Source organism: Triturus cristatus, chromosome 1_2 (assembly GCF_964204655.1).
Source record: "Triturus cristatus chromosome 1_2, aTriCri1.1, whole genome shotgun sequence".
In the NCBI taxonomy this organism is placed as follows: Eukaryota; Metazoa; Chordata; class Amphibia; order Caudata; family Salamandridae; genus Triturus; species Triturus cristatus.
This window is the reverse complement of record NC_140580.1, coordinates 905,578,185-905,595,040: the sequence shown is the minus strand read 5'-3', so window position 1 is coordinate 905,595,040 and position 16,856 is coordinate 905,578,185. Positions and strand designations below refer to the sequence as shown.

Here is a 16,856-nt window from a genome sequence, read left to right as displayed (position 1 = left end):
GAAGTCTGACTAAGTCGGACTACTGGAATGATATTACAGTCTGATGTCGGATTACTGGAGTAATGTCACAATTTGAGGTCGGACTACTGGAATGATATTACAGTCTGAATTCGGACTACTGTAGTAATGTCACAGTCTGAAGTCGGACTACTGGAGTGATGTCACAATCTGAATTCGGACTACTGTAGTAGTGTCACAATCTGAAATCGGACTACTGTAGTAATATCACAATCTGAAGTCAGACTCCTGGAATGATATTACAGTCTGAAGTCGGACTACTGGAGTAATGTCACAACTTGAAGTCAGACTACTCGAGTAATGTCACCATCTGAAGTCGGACTACTGGAGTAATGTCACAATCTGAGGTCAGACTACTGTAGTAATGTCACAATCTGAAGTTGGACTACTGGAGAAATGTCACAATCTCAAGTCGGACTACAGGAATGATATTACAGTCTGAAGTCAGACTACTAGAGTAATGTCACAATCTGAAGTCAGACTGCTTAAGTAATGTCACAATCTGAAGTCAGACTACTAGAGTGATATTACAGTCTGAATTCGGACTACTGTAGTAATGTCACAATCTGAAGTCGGACTACTGGAGAAATGTCACAATCTCAAGTCGGACTACAGGAATGATATTACAGTCTGAAGTCAGACTACTAGAGTAATGTCACAATCTGAAGTCAGACTGCTTAAGTAATGTCACAATCTGAAGTCAGACTACTAGAGTGATATTACAGTCTGAAGTCTGATTACTGGAGTAATGTCACAATCTGAGGTCGGACTACTGGAATGATATTACAGTCTAAATTCGGACTACTGTAGTAATGTCACAATCTGAAGTCGGACTACTGGAGTATTGTCACAATCTGATGTCGGACTACTGGAGTAATGTCACAATCTGATGTCGGACTACTGGAGTGATTTAACAATCTGAAGTCAGACTACTGGAGTAATGTCACAATCTGAAGTCGGACTACTGGAATGATATTACAGTCTGAATTCGGACTACTGTAGTAATGTCACAATCTGAAGTCAGACTACTGGAATGATATTACAGTCTGAAGTTAGACTACTAGAGTAATGTCACAATCTGAAGTCAGACTACTAGATTGATATTACAGTCTGAAGTCGGATTACTGAAGTAATGTCACAGTCTGAAGTCGTACTACTGGAGTGATGTCACAATCTGAATTCGGACTACTGTAGTAGTGTCACAATCTGAAATCGGACTACTGTAGTAATGTCACAATATGAAGTCAGACTACTAGAGTGATGTCACAATCTGAAGTCAGACTACTGTAGTAATGTGACAATCTGAAAACGGACTACTGGAGTTATGTCACAATCTGAAGTCAGACTAATTGAGTAATGTAACAATCTGAAGTCCGACTACTGGAGTAATGTCACAATCTGAAGTCAGACTAATGGAGTAATGTCACAATCTGAAGTCAGACTCACTGAGTAATGTCACAATCTGAAGTCGGACTACTGCAGTAATGTCGCAATCTGAAGTCAGACAACAGGAATGATATTACAGTCTGAAGTCAGACTACTAGAGTAATGTCCCAATCTGAAGTCAGAGTAATGGAGTAATATCACAATCTGAAGTCAAACTCATGGAGTAATGTCACAATCTGAAGTCAGACTACGGAAGTAATGTCACAATCTGAAATAAGACAACTGGAGTAATGTCACAATCTGAAGTCAGACTACTGTAGAAATGTGACAATCTGAAGTCGGACTACTGGAATGATATTACAGTCTGAAGTCAGACTACTAGAGTAATGTCCCAATCTGAAGTCAGACTGCTTAAGTAATGTCACAATCTGAAGTCAGACTACTAGAGTGATATTACAGTCTGATGTCGGATTACTGGAGTAATGTCACAATCTGAGGTCGGACTACTGGAATGATATTACAGTCTGAATTCAGCCTACTGTAGTAATGTCACAATCTGAAGTCGGACTACTGGACTGATATTACAGTCTGAATTCGGACTACTGTAGTAATGACACAGTCTGAAGTCTGACTAAGTCGGACTACTGGAATGATATTACAGTCTGATGTCGGATTACTGGAGTAATGTCACAATTTGAGGTCGGACTACTGGAATGATATTACAGTCTGAATTCGGACTACTGTAGTAATGTCACAGTCTGAAGTCGGACTACTGGAGTGATGTCACAATCTGAATTCGGACTACTGTAGTAGTGTCACAATCTGAAATCGGACTACTGTAGTAATATCACAATCTGAAGTCAGACTCCTGGAATGATATTACAGTCTGAAGTCGGACTACTGGAGTAATGTCACAACTTGAAGTCAGACTACTCGAGTAATGTCACCATCTGAAGTCGGACTACTGGAGTAATGTCACAATCTGAGGTCAGACTACTGTAGTAATGTCACAATCTGAAGTTGGACTACTGGAGAAATGTCACAATCTCAAGTCGGACTACAGGAATGATATTACAGTCTGAAGTCAGACTACTAGAGTAATGTCACAATCTGAAGTCAGACTGCTTAAGTAATGTCACAATCTGAAGTCAGACTACTAGAGTGATATTACAGTCTGAATTCGGACTACTGTAGTAATGTCACAATCTGAAGTCGGACTACTGGAGAAATGTCACAATCTCAAGTCGGACTACAGGAATGATATTACAGTCTGAAGTCAGACTACTAGAGTAATGTCACAATCTGAAGTCAGACTGCTTAAGTAATGTCACAATCTGAAGTCAGACTACTAGAGTGATATTACAGTCTGAAGTCTGATTACTGGAGTAATGTCACAATCTGAGGTCGGACTACTGGAATGATATTACAGTCTAAATTCGGACTACTGTAGTAATGTCACAATCTGAAGTCGGACTACTGGAGTATTGTCACAATCTGATGTCGGACTACTGGAGTAATGTCACAATCTGATGTCGGACTACTGGAGTGATTTAACAATCTGAAGTCAGACTACTGGAGTAATGTCACAATCTGAAGTCGGACTACTGGAATGATATTACAGTCTGAATTCGGACTACTGTAGTAATGTCACAATCTGAAGTCAGACTACTGGAGTAATGTCACAATCTGAAATCGGACTACAGGAGTGATGTCACAATCTGAAATCGGACTACTGTAGTAGTGTCACAATCTGAAATCGGACTACTGTAGTAATGTCACAATCTGATGTCAGACTACTAGAGTGATGTCACAATCTGAAGTCAGACTACTGGAATGATATTACAGTCTGAAGTCGGACTACTGGAGTAATGTCACAATCTGAAGTCAGACTAATGGAGTATGTCACAATCTGAAGTCGGACTACTGGAGTAATAGCACAATCTGAAGTCGTGCTACAGAAATTATATTACAGTCTGAAGTCAAACTACTAGAGTAATGTCACAATCTGAAGTTAGACTACTAGAGTGATATTACAGGCTGAAGTCGGATTACTGGAGTAATGTCACAATCTGAAGTCGGACTACTGGAATGATATTACAGCCTGAAGTCGGACTACGGGAGTAATGTCACAATCTGAAGTCGGACTACTGGAGTAATGTCACAATCTGAAGTTGGACTACTGGAATGATATTACAGCCTGAAGTCGGACTACTGCAGTAATGCCACAATCTGAAGTCTGATTACTGGAGTAATGTCACAATCTGATATCAGACTACTGGAGTAATGTCACAGTCTGAAGTCTGACTACTGGAGTGATGTCACAATCTGAAGTCGGACTACTGGAGTAATGTCACAATCTGAAGTCAGACTACTAGAGTAACGTCACAATCTGAAGTCGGACTACTGGAATGATATTACAGTCTGATTTCGGACTACTGTAGTAATGTCACAATCTGAAGTCAGACTACTGGAGTAATGTCACAATCTGAAGTCGGACTACTGGAGTAATGTCACAATCTAATGTCGGACTACTGGAGTAATGTCACAATCTGAAGTCAGACTACTGAAGTGATATTTCAGTCTGAAGTCAGACAACTGGAGTAATGTCACAGTTTGAAGTATGACTACTGGAGTAATGTCACAGTCTGAAGTTGAACTACTGGAGTAAAGTCACAATCTGAAGTCAGACTACTGGAGTAATGTCACAATCTGAAGTCAGACTACTGGAATGAAATTTCAGTCTGAAGTCAGGCTACTGGAGTAATGTCACAATCTGAAGTCAGACTACTGGAATGACATTTCAGTCTGAAGTCAGGCTACTGGAGTAATGTCAGTTTGAAGTATGACTACAGGAGTAATTTCACAATCTGAAGTCGGACTACTGGAGTAATGTCACAATCTGAAGTCAGACTACTGGAATGACATTTCAGTCTGAAGTCAGGCTACTGGAGTAATGTCACTTTGAAGTATGACTACAGGAGTAATTTCACAATCTGAAGTCGGACGACTGGAGTAATGTCACAATCTGAAGTCAGACTACTGAAGTGATATTTCAGTCTGAAGTCAGACTACTGGAATGACACTTCAGTCTAAAATCAGACTACTGGAGTGATATTACAGTCTGAAGTTGGACTACTGGAGTAATGTCACAGTTTGAAGTATGACTACAGGAGTAATGTCACAATCTGAAGTTGGACTACTGTAGTAATGTCAAAATCTGAAGTCGGACTTCTGGAGTAATGTCACAGTTTGAAGTCGGACTACAGGAGTGCTGTCCCAGTCTGAAGTAGGGATTTTGGAGTGCTGTCCCAGTCTGAAGTAGGGATTTTGGAGTGCTGTCCCAGTCTGAAATCGGGTTTCTGAATTGATGACACGCCCTGAAGTTGGATGTTTGGGGTAACATCCGAGTTTGAATTCTGGTCACTGGAGTGATGTCAAGGTCTGAATGTGGGTTTCTGAAATTATATCGTAGTCTGAAACTGGGTTTTTAGACTTAGCTAACATTTCGACACATGCCTTAGGCAGAGATGTCCTTTTATTGTAGTGTTCCTATTCTACAGTGTCTCCATAGGTAACGTTCCAGTCTGCCGCCAGAATCTTGCCATGAGATCAAAGTTTTATGCCAGGTCCCTGCAGCATCGACGTCTGACGTCGGATACTTCGATTCATCATAGTCTGGTGTCAGATTACTGAAGCGATCTCACAACATGTCATCAGTTTCTTTAAGTGATGTCACAGTAAAGTCAATATCTTGGAGCCATCACAAATTTATATCCAGCGACTGGTGTAATGTCACAGTCCAAGGTGAAATTCTAAAAGGTATCACAAAGCCTAGCATCTAGTTCCTAGAGTAATCTCAAATGTCAGGTTCCTGTAGTGAAATGTGTCTAATGTCAATATACTGGAATCATGTCATATTCTAATATCAGTTTGGTGGAGATATATAACAGTGTTGTTGTGTTTACATTCTTAGTGTGTTTCCTCGTTCTTAATTCTGTATGATGATAGTTAAGTGTTCTTATTGGAATGTGTTGTGTCATAACAGAATGTATCTTTTGAGTAGCGCAGACAGTTACTGGGTTTGAGAAGGACTGTTTGTATGCTGGTCAGCTCTTCGACTTATTAAAAGGATTTTACTATTATTCGTGATTCCTGCATCTTCATTACACTGGCGACGAGGATGGGATCCTCTTCTTCGAATGATGAATCAGATTCTCATCGTCGTTCGTCAAGGAAGAGGGTGGTACCTTCTTGGTTAAAAGATTACATTGTTACCAATAAGTAGGTTTAGAAGATTACATTGTTACCAATAAGTAGGTTTAGTATCGCTTAAATGTTCATAACCATTAGATATTATGTATGGGGGTTAACCATTAGCAATTCTAGTTTTTTTTTTAGTTTGTATTTATGATTATTTATTTTTATTTGTTTTTATTCTTGCTTTTGTTTTCTTTTCGTTTTGGAGAAATGGGGATGTGTTGTGTTTACATTCTTAGTGTGTTTCCTCGTTCTTAATTCTGTATGATGATAGTTAAGTGTTCTTATTGGAATGTGTTGTGTCATAACAGAATGTATCTTTTGAGTAGCGCAGACAGTTACTGGGATTGAGAAGGACTGTTTGTATGCTGGTCAGCTCTTCGACTTATTAAAAGGATTTTACTATTATTCGTGATTCCTGCATCTTCATTACAAGTGTGTTTTCAGGTTCCTGGAGTTATGTCACAGTATAGAAGCCCTCTGAGCTGGCACAGCAAATTATGGCATCACTCAAGCTCCCCGCCCAGTGCTCACCTTTAACAATCAACAGCTTCTCATTCTTCATCCGCCAGATATAGAGATGCAGGAAGATGGTACCCAGGATCAGGATGAAGATCGCCACGGCTGTCAGGAGGGCAAGGATGGTTGTGGGTGAGCCTTGTGATTCTAGAAAGGGGAACAAGTAAGCACAGTAATTAAATAGCTGCTTAAGCACTTTGAAATTTGGGTAAAACTGTGCTCCAGAGAAGTGAAAGAACACACTCCAACAGAGGCAGGTCTATGCAGTAGCAGACCTTCAAGACCCTCAACTCTACGTACAAACGTACAGGGTACAGGTCTATGGTGAAGGAAGACTTTGGGAAACCCAAGGCCAGGTCTTTCAACAAGGATCCAAGCAAAACCTGATAGAGTGCTGGTGAGACAACTAAGTGGGTGGAGATACACCTGCACAAATATATGTGTTATCAGAAGGACTTTGTTTCAGATCCCAAATGGCAGACTCAATGTTTTAGTCTTCATCCTTTCAAGGCCCCTAAAATAAGTACACTTTTATTGGCTAGTTGTAATATAAGCTATTTAAACACTATGTAATGAGAGAACAGAGGATACATCTTTATTGAAAGCGACTGAGTTATAAAGACTGACATGTATGCACCTCAGGAAGGAGTGCGACTTTGTAACCGGATGTCAACAGGTTCCTTGACATTCACACTGGACAGAAACAGTTTCTTTTCTCAGAAAGACGACCAGCTTCATGGATCCTAGAGCTAGTTTGGTACCTTCCAATGCTGCACTGACGGTAACTTAGTCTCAGTGTACGGTTACCACAAGCGACATCCGCTAGAAGCCACAGGAAGCGTGGTACGCCTATTAGTCATACCACACATCTCTGGAAGGTGTCCGAGCTGGGAGCAGACCTGAGCCTTTTTGTTGTTTTTAATGTCTGTGTAGGGCTTTAACTTTACAGTACATAAGCATTAAAATAGAAAAATAAGTAGGGAGAGTAGGTGGAGGGAACAAAAAAAGTGCGAAGAATCAGGTGAAATGCTTTAGAGCTTTATAAAAACACGCAGAAGAGAATAGAGGTGATGTGTATAGTTTATTCATGTTCATTTAATAAAAATCATTACATGTCTGAAAAAAAAGAAACAAGTGTCCGTTGCAACTACACATAAAAGAAAGCGACAGTACCGCTAGCACTTTGCTAGTTAGGACATTCAAAAGAATGCAAACAATTTTTCATAAGTGAAATCATATCGCACTCTAAAACCAAGCTAAAACAAGGTAAAAATTTGTTTGCAAGCAGTTAATGAGCGAAAATACCCAGGCAAACGTGAGGGAAAGAATAGAGAGCAGAGTGCTAGCCAATAAAATCTTGTGAATAGGGTAACCAAGATAAAACAACAAAAAACATAGTTTGAATGCTGTTAGCACCTTCAAGCATACGCAGTGCATTCGAGATTGTGAGAAGGAAAGAATAAAGTGCAGGGTGCTAGCCAGCCAGGAGCTAGAGTCGGCCTATGGCAGCTTCTAAAAGTAAACGTATAATAGAATTTGTAAACTTCCCAGTCTGGCCAGTGTGCATGCGTGTTTTCAGAGAAGCACAAGACCAAGGCCTCCGTTCAGCCCTCTGCAGGTTAGTATGTGTCATGTTCTAGATCCGTATCTGGGGAATAATGCAGAGTACTAAAAACCACATCAGGAGTACTGGTTCGAGTTCCAAAGGTGTGGCCTGGAGTGCGTAACTGTTGGACCTGTATTCTTAGGGTTATCTTCCCCCAACTTTTTCACTGCTTACCTCCACTGTTTGCTGTATCTTTTTGTTGACATTAGGACTCTGAGCCCTTTACCACTGCTGACCAGTGCCAAAGTGCATGTGTTTCTCCACTAAAACATGGTGACATTGGTATATACCTGATTGCCATATTTAGTTTACCTGTAAGTCCCCTGTAAAGTGGTATATCATATACTCTGGGCCTGTGACCTAAATGCTACTAGTGGGCATTCAGCACTGATTGTGTCACCCACACAAGTAGCCCTTCTAACCTGTCCCAGGACTGCCATTGCAGGGCCTGTGTGTGCAGTTTACTGCCACCTCGATTTGGCATTTAAAAAACACTTGCTAAGCTTTAAAGTCCCCCTTTATTACACATAGGTCACCCCTAAGGTAGGCCCTAGGTAGCCCTATAGGCATTGTGCTGTGTAACTAAAACGTAGGATATGTACTTTAAGCGGTACATGCCCTGGTATTGACAAACAGCTAAATTCATTTTTCACTACTGTGAGGCCTATTCTTCTCATAGGCTAGCATTGAGTAGTCCTTAAACACTTGTAAGCTGTAAATCCCGATTGGAAAGTAGTAGCTAAACCATGTTTCATATTTTTTGGAATGATAATGATAAATCCTCTATAGAGGTAAAGTTGGATTTGACATTACTATTTTAGAAATACCACTTTTAGACAATGGACATTTTTCTGCTCTCAACTTTACTCTGTGTGCCTGCAGCCTATCTCCAATACACGTCTGGGCTGGGTGACAGCTACACTTTGTGCATTCACTCTAGACAGCCACAAATACAGGAAGTTTAGGCTCATCTACATTCTGAGCACTCGCATGCATTCATCTGAATTCTGATGGGTCTTCCTGAGCAGGGAGGAATCGTAGAGCTGACACTTACACTTCATTAGGTAGTGTCCTGTCCACACACAACGCACTGATTAACCCTCCAACGTTAGCCTGGCAGACAGGACTGGTTTGATAAGGATCTTTGTGCACTTCAGAGGGCTCATTTGAAGTCACACACTATATCTAAGGCACTTTTGGGTATATGTACTGTAGCTATGACCCTAGCAAATCAGTACACCACTGGACGTGGAAAGAACCCTGCTGGAGTAAAGTCTCCTGTGCTGAAAGGATTACCACTTTGCCTTGACTGACTGTTCTGAGGAACTGCCTTTCTACTTTGCTAAGCTGCCCTACTGCCTGCTGATCTCTGCCCTGCTGAGGACAAGGACTTGACCCATCTCACTTGAAACCAGAGTGAGTCCAAGGGCTTGCTGTCTTGCCTCATGGTGTCTGATGTCTCAGGGACACAAACTACTTCCTTCAATCCTGCTGGTGCTTCTGGAGTTTGCCATCTGTATGTTCTACCCTTGACAGAAGAGCACCCTCCATTCCTGGGCCTCAAAAGTGTGTTTTGCAGCTGATTTAAAAAAAAAAAAACAACGCATTGCTTTGACTGCAGGAGAAATTCTGCTGCATCGCCCTTCAGTGCTAAATCAGAGGCTGCTCGACAAAACTGAATCCACAGCCTGTGCTCCTCAACAATGATGCTCTGCAAAGCTCAACAACGACTCATTGCATTCACTACAACAGAGCTTGACGACGACGTGGGACCCCCTTTGCATGGCTCTAAGATGACGCAGTAGGCTCTCGACATCAACACTTGCTCCAGCCAAGGTATTTCTTCAGCAGGACCTATCTGGGTTCTGTAGCCGACCTGCCCTCCAGCAGTCAGGCTGAACTTTGGATTGGAACCGGTTCCTCATAACCTCTAGTGACCTTTTGACCGCTATTGATTTCTAAGCACTATTTCTGTATTTAATCTCAGATCAATTTTCTCTATTTTTCTAAACCTGTGTGGAACCTTTTTATAGTGTTCTCATTGTGGTACTGTGTGTGTGTTGCACAAATACTTTACACATTGCCTCTTTAGATAAGCCTGCCTACTCTATGCCAAACTACCAGATGGTAAGCACAGGTTATCTTTTAGAGTGTGTCTAGCTTACCCTGACTAGGAATGTGGTCCCTACATGGACAGAGTGCATACCTCTGCCAACTAGAGGCCCAATTTCTAACACTAGCACATTTGCTTCTGGAGGCTTCATCTACATGTTGGTGTCCAGTACTGAGGCCAAATCTAGAGCACTGTGTCCTATTCTGGAGATGTGTTCTGCAAGCTCTCCCTGGTGTATTGGTTCTACTTCTGAAGGCTACACGTTCAATTGAATAAAGCTCAGATCAGAGTGAGAAAGCAAAGACAGAGTTGGGGACTAGGTAGTGACTATGGTATAACAGCAGGAAGGGCAATAGGTAGATTGGTGGGCAGGCCTGATGGCCCATTCCGACTGTCAGGGCTTTTAGTGGAACAGGACACCTTCAAGTGCAGCCAGCAGAAACCTGGAAAGGTACCCGTAGCCCACTGTCCAAGAACAAAAGCCTCCGCTTCCTCCAGGATGCCACTCCAGGCACTGCCTTAATTAAAGACTGTCGGATGTACTTATTGTACCAGCCCTAATTGCTTCACAGTGACAGATTGATTTAATTTCACAGAAAAGTGTGAAGTGGACACTAAGGTTTAAATAATGATTCAATCAACTATGTACAATCGTTTTTTAGTACTCCAGTCTTCAGTGTAAAGGGTGTTACTGTGATTTCCAAGAAATGATTTGCTAATAATGTAAGAGACAACAAATTGCAAAGTAAAGTGAACACATTACTGAAAACTGAAGTTTGCCTGAAGAAATATTGAATGTTTGTCATTCTGGGATTGCAATTTGTCCTGAACAACTTAAATATCAACAGGGAAGCACATATAAATAAAAGCATTGGTAAAGCTAATAGGACTGGTGTTGTTTGCCAACTTATGTCTTTTCCTAATACTTGTTTTGTCATTGTTTTTGCAAAACCATATTGTCAAGGAAGCCGCTGGGTGCTCTTCTATCTAAAAATAAAATTGGCTAAAAGCAAAAATATTGTTTGGCCTTAAAAAGCACACAATTGCAATGGCAGACCTGGTGCTTAAGGGAACTACTTTGTGTACTGATGTGCTTTTTGTGAAAGGACAGAACGCTGTCACTGAGAGTGAAGTTAGCTAATGGCTAAGGTGGGTTAACCCAATGCTGTATGCTGTACTGGGTGGAAGAAAAATATGAATGACTTAATGACAGACCAAGTGATGAAGAGGATTTACTGAAAGCTCTTATAAATGTAAGTATATTATAAATATAATTTTGGCAAAATCAAAAGATCTCAGCGAACGCCAAAAATACAGCAGATGATTACCCCCCTTGTAGGTATGGTTCTGTGAGTTTCTTAAAATCTCTCAGCTTGTGCATTACATGTTTAGGGCTGTAGGTTCACATTTTCAATTCCTTTCAATTTAGCTGCTAGTTTGCATATTGTACATTCAGTAACCACAAGTCTAATTCTTGGCTTCTCCACTTGTATGCATTTGTAGCACACAAGCCTTGTTAGTGAGGAGCAACAGAGCACTATAAAACACTTGGGGCCACATGCCTCAAAAAAGCATTTTTTACTGAATCGCTATTTGGTAATCGCAAAATGCTATGTATGAAAGGAATCAATGAAGACTGAGCGATTCCTTAGTATTACCAAATAGCAATTCGGTACATAGGTAATCGCTATTAGGTAACACTATTCCATTCGTTCCGATGGACTGAAAGACCATAGGAACAAATAGGCCTATAGGTGCTAGTGATTTTGCATTAGCTAATTTGAAATTACTTAATTGGTAATCGCAAATTTGGTAATGCAAAGCCAAGGGTGCCCAGGGTCTAAGGCCACCCTGAAGCACCCCCAAAAAAGAAATGTGCACATGTAAAGCGAACACATGCCCTAGGGACATGTGTGTGCTACATGCACTTTTGAAAAATGCTTTTTTGTGCATTTTTCAAACTTTGCACATGGTTACCATCAACTTGAAGTCAATGGTGATATAATTTTCCTAAATGCACAGTTTGCATTTAGAAAATGCTTGGTACATGTTGTAACGAAATTGTAATTTGCGATTCCCTATTTGTAGTCGCAATTTTACGTAATCGCAATTTTTTCAAAATTGTTTCATACATGTGGACTTTGATCACAATCCATTATCCAGGGAGCATCTCATTATGTTCTTGTGCCTCAAATCTCATACATCACAAAAATGAGAGAGCACCTAGAAGCAAATTAGTTTTCAGTCTGAGCTATGCAAGTACAAATTTCCGTAATTTTCAAGGAGGGCATCATGGCCTTCCCCCTCTCTCAATAATGGTAATAAATAGCATATTACACCCTGCCATCTGCAAATGAAATACAAAGCACAAGCTGAAGGAAAAGAATGATTTGAGATGAAATAGAAAAACTGGAGGGAGACGAGTTTTGGCAATTGGAATTCTCAGTAGTCTATCCTAGGATGAGGCAGAAACATAGGGCCTGATTAGGAGTCTGGCGGTTGTAAAACCACCAGACTCGTGATGGTGGTGGTCCGTCTGCCGCAGTACGACTACAAAAGTTGCTGCGGCAGAGGACCACCGGCTGCACCAGTGAACAGTCGTTCCCTGGCAGTGGCAGAGCTGCGCCACAATGTAACATGCTGAGCAGGACTGGGGAAGTCCCGCTCAGCATATTACGAGTTCTGTCACCGCCAGCCATTTCATGGCGGAAGCCCCGCCTTGAAAAGGCTGGTGGTCGAGGAACAAAGGGGGCCCTACAGGGCCCCCATACCCTCCCGCCATGGAGATACATTCAGGGGGGCACAACATGTGCCCCCTGTCTGTATTGCCCCAAAGTTCCAGCACAGAATGCCGTGCTGGAATTTGTTTCCGTTCTCATTGCAGTGCATGCTTTCCAGGCATCACCATGGGAAAGGTGAAGGACCGCCCATCTTATATGAATTCAACTCGTAATAAGGCGGGCGGCCCTTTCGCAGCTTTGGTGCAGCTGTGTCGGGGGAGAGCCGGTGCAACTGCGCCAAAGTCCTAATCAGGCCATAGAATTTGTCAGTAGTGAATGATTATTTCACTATTTAAATTAATTTTGAACTTGTTTCTGAAGTGGAAAAGTGGAGGAATGAGCCTGGTCTGTGGTGCACAAGATCCCGATCTCTTGTGGTTAGTTTGAAAAGCTTTTGTTCAAGCCTATTCACTTTGAAACTCTTGATTTGAAGTCGAACTATGGCATGGCGCTCAGTGATGTCTTGGTCTCTTCACAGTTATTTATTTATAAAGTTTTATATAGCGCAAACATGATCCTGAAGGATATCAGAGCGCTTCACAATTGGAGGGAAAGGAAGGTAACAATTGCAGGACAGGCATCAAATAGGAATACAAACATAAAAGTTGCAAACAAAAGGGGTCAACAAAGAATAAGACAATAACTGGTACATAGCAAACCAGGAGAGGAGCAAATGATTAGTAAAAGAAGAATAGCCCCCAGCGCACGGCTTAAAGGTCTAAGTCCAATGCATTAGAGCAGACGATCCAAAACCCTTTTAAGGTAGGAACTTGTTCATAAGGTATCTTTTTACTTCCAATTTGAAAGCAACCTTGGAGGAGATTCTACGTATTTCTGGTGGGAGAGAGTTCCAGATCTTCGGTCTAGAGCCGGAGAAAGCTCGGAGACCTGTTCTCTTTTTGTGAAAGATCTGTGGCTTCAGCAGGAGAGAGTTAGCACTCCTTGAAGGTCCACCCCCTCCGGATAATTCTAGCTTTTGCGCTAGATAACTGGGGGCTTTGAAATGGAGGGCTTCGTGAGACAGGCAGGCAATCTTTAGCTGTATTCTTGATTCGTAGGGTAACCAATTTAGGGATTTTAGGACCGGGGAAATGTGTGCATTTCTTTAGGTACTCATAACCAATCTGGCAGCATTCAATGAAGCCCTTAGTGGGGCCTAGGTATATTTGGGGAGGCCACAGAGCGTAGCACTGCTATAGCCTAGCCTCTGCAAAACAAGCGCTTGGACCACTTGCTTGAAAACAGCTTGTGGGAGGAAAGGTTTGAGATTCCGGAGTATCCTCATCAGGTGATTAGCTCCATTGCACACATTGCTAATATGATTCTTCATGTTCAGATGCTTGTCCAAGGTGATTCCGAGAGATTTGGGCGAGTCAATAATGAGGGGGGAGCAGTTGAAGGCAGTGAGGTGGTTCATCCAAAGGTTTAACTTGGGGATGTGATTCGGAGGAGAAATGAGAAGGAATTCTGTTTTGGAGGTGTTGAGCAGGAGGTCGTTCTCAGTTAACCAGTTTTCAGTATTCGTTAGGGTAGTGTTGAGTGATATGAGGTTATACGGAGAGGAGATTTTCAGATAAAGTTGCGTGTCATCCGCATACATATGGAAGAGAATATCCGTGGAATTTAGTGCATTAGCTAATGGTTCCAAGAACAAGGGGAGAGGAGTTGGCCTAACGGCTAGGGCGGTCGTCCTCGAATCTGGGGAACTGGGTTCGAGTCTCGGCAATGACGCTGAACATCCTGTAATTCTGGGCAAATCACTTAATCTCCCCATGTCTAACAAAAACTAATGTGTCCTCATGTAACGCAACTGGTGCTATGTAAAGCGCTCTGATACCCGATACCTTCGGGTCCAGTTTGCGCTATAAAAAACTCATAAAAAAAAAAAAAAAGTTGAACAGTATGGGAGATAGTCAGACCCTTGGGGGACCCATGGATACTGGTGATGGCTGGGAGAGAGAGTGGTTCGCCTTAACTCTTTGGGGTCTGTGGTGGAGGAAGGACGAGAACCATTGTGCAACACCAGACCAGAAAGGCCCACCCTGTGCTCCAAAATTAATAGGAGGTTGTCGTGATTAATAGTGTCAAATGCAGAGGAAAGGTCAAAAAGGCAAGATTCATTTTGGTCAAGCATTTTTAAAATGTCATCCATAACGTGAGTGAGAGCCGATTTGGTGCTGTGCCCACTCCGAAAGCCAGATTGATGTTGGTCCAGGAGATGGAAATTCTCAATGTGAGCACAGTTTTGAGATTGGACGCATTTTTCCAAGAGTTTGGCTAGAGTGGGGATGTTAGAGACAGAGCGGAGGTTGTTAAGGTCAGCACTATCTGCGGTATTTTTTTTAAATATAGGTGTTACCTGAGCTGCTTTTAGGTACTCCGGGATCTTGCCTTGTGACAGAGACGCGTTGACAATCTTTGTCCAGATGGGGGTGACGACATCCTTGATTTCTTTGAAGATGGAAGGTGGCAACGGGTCGCTAAAGTGATTAGATGGGTTGTTAATGTCTTTCACTGAGGGGAGTGAAGGTGCCCCATGAGGAATTGTTCTTGGTGCTCAGGTTAATTGGTTTGATCTTCTCTAATAGGGCCGGGGGTGCAGACCCATAGGATAGCAATAGAGCCATCCTGGAATCAAGATCAATATTGAGGAGTCTTGATTTCTCAGTAAAGAAACCAACCAGTTCATTGCATGAAGGTGGGCTGAATCCAGAGTTAGAGTGGTTTGGTGCTTCCACTGATTGTTTTTTAACCAGTTCAAAATGTTTCTTGGGGCGATTAGCGGCTTGATTAAGTTGGGATCTGCAGTAGTCGGCCTAAGCACTCTTGATTTGTTTGTCATAGGAGTTCCTTACTGATTTAAGGATTTTTAGCTGGTCCGAAGATGGTTTGGATCTCCAGGATCGTTCAATTGCCCTAAAGTTGCGGCGTTCCGAGTTTAAGTTGCCATTGAACCACGGTTTGGATATTTTTGTTGAGACATTTTTTGTTGTAGTGGAGCAATGGAATCCATGATGCTAGAGATAGCACAGTTGTAGAAGTCAGTGAGTACATGAACCTCAGACATGTCAACTTGGGAAGAGAGGGTAAACTTACAGTGGGTTGCTAGTTCGGCTGTATGATATCTCTGAGGTCCCTCTTCCAAATCTTCTATTTCGTTGGTTGAGCCTTCCTCAGAGACACCACCATGTTAATATAAATGAAAATGCTGTGATGGTCGGACCAATCACAAGGGGTAATGGTATCCAGTGTGATGGTATGTCCTTTGGTGCTGATGAGGTCCAGAATCTCTCCTTTATTATGAGTTGTCCAGTCACAATGTTGAATCAACTCAAGATCACTCAAGAAGGATTTGAGGCATATTACAGTTTGGTCATTGGGGTTAGACCAGTGAAGGTTGAAATCATCGAGGAAGATTTGGGACATAACGGAATCGACATAACAACTTTGACTTTTGTGATAATTTCTGTATCATATATTCTTATCCATAAAGAAAACAGCTGTACATAAGGTATACATCACCTAGATAATTTAGGAATGCAATGTTCTTCTTCATGATACCACTGTGCAAAGAAATCTCCACAAAAGGCAAACTTTCAGAGCACTATGCACCCATTTGTCATATTGCACTGAAAAGGTCAGTATGGGCCATACTTGCAAAGAAAAAGTAGGCATATCATTCCACCTCAAGTAGAGTGAAAAACAGGCGTGGCCAGCATGGGTAAGAGCAGTGGGGCGGGAGAAGTCGACAGATGATGCGATAGGTAAAATTAAATAAAGCCACTTACCTTGCGCTCAATGCATCGCCAAATCTTAAACTAGGTTTAATTTGTTTATTTTCATTTTAAATACATTATATTATTTGCATCGCCAAATCTTAAACTAGGTTTAATTTGTTTATTTTCATTTTAAATACATTATATTATTTGCTGCAACCTTTTAACTTAATTAATCTGATGCTTAAGCAGTTTACAATAAATTACATATAAATTAAACTACACAATTTACAATAAACTTTAACGAATTTAAACCAAAGCAACTTAAATAAGTAACCTGACCGTTATTTAATTTAATTTATATTAAACAAAAGCAATCCTTAACAACGTATTTAAATTAAAGAACCTCAAATTTAAACTAAATGCCACTGTATTTACCTAAACTAATGATGTAGTGATGT

General features: G+C 41.5%; 1 protein-coding gene across 1 annotated transcript in view; it reads right to left on the bottom strand.

Annotated features, from left to right (window-relative positions):
* Positions 1–16,856, bottom strand: part of LOC146868287 (tumor necrosis factor receptor superfamily member 18-like) — a 173,513-nt gene that overhangs the window by 19,034 nt on the left and 137,623 nt on the right. Inside the window, exon 5 of the mRNA XM_085609633.1 lies at positions 6,196–6,327. Coding sequence (XP_085465759.1) covers positions 6,196–6,327 — 132 coding nt within the window. The remainder of the gene's footprint in view (positions 1–6,195; positions 6,328–16,856) is intronic.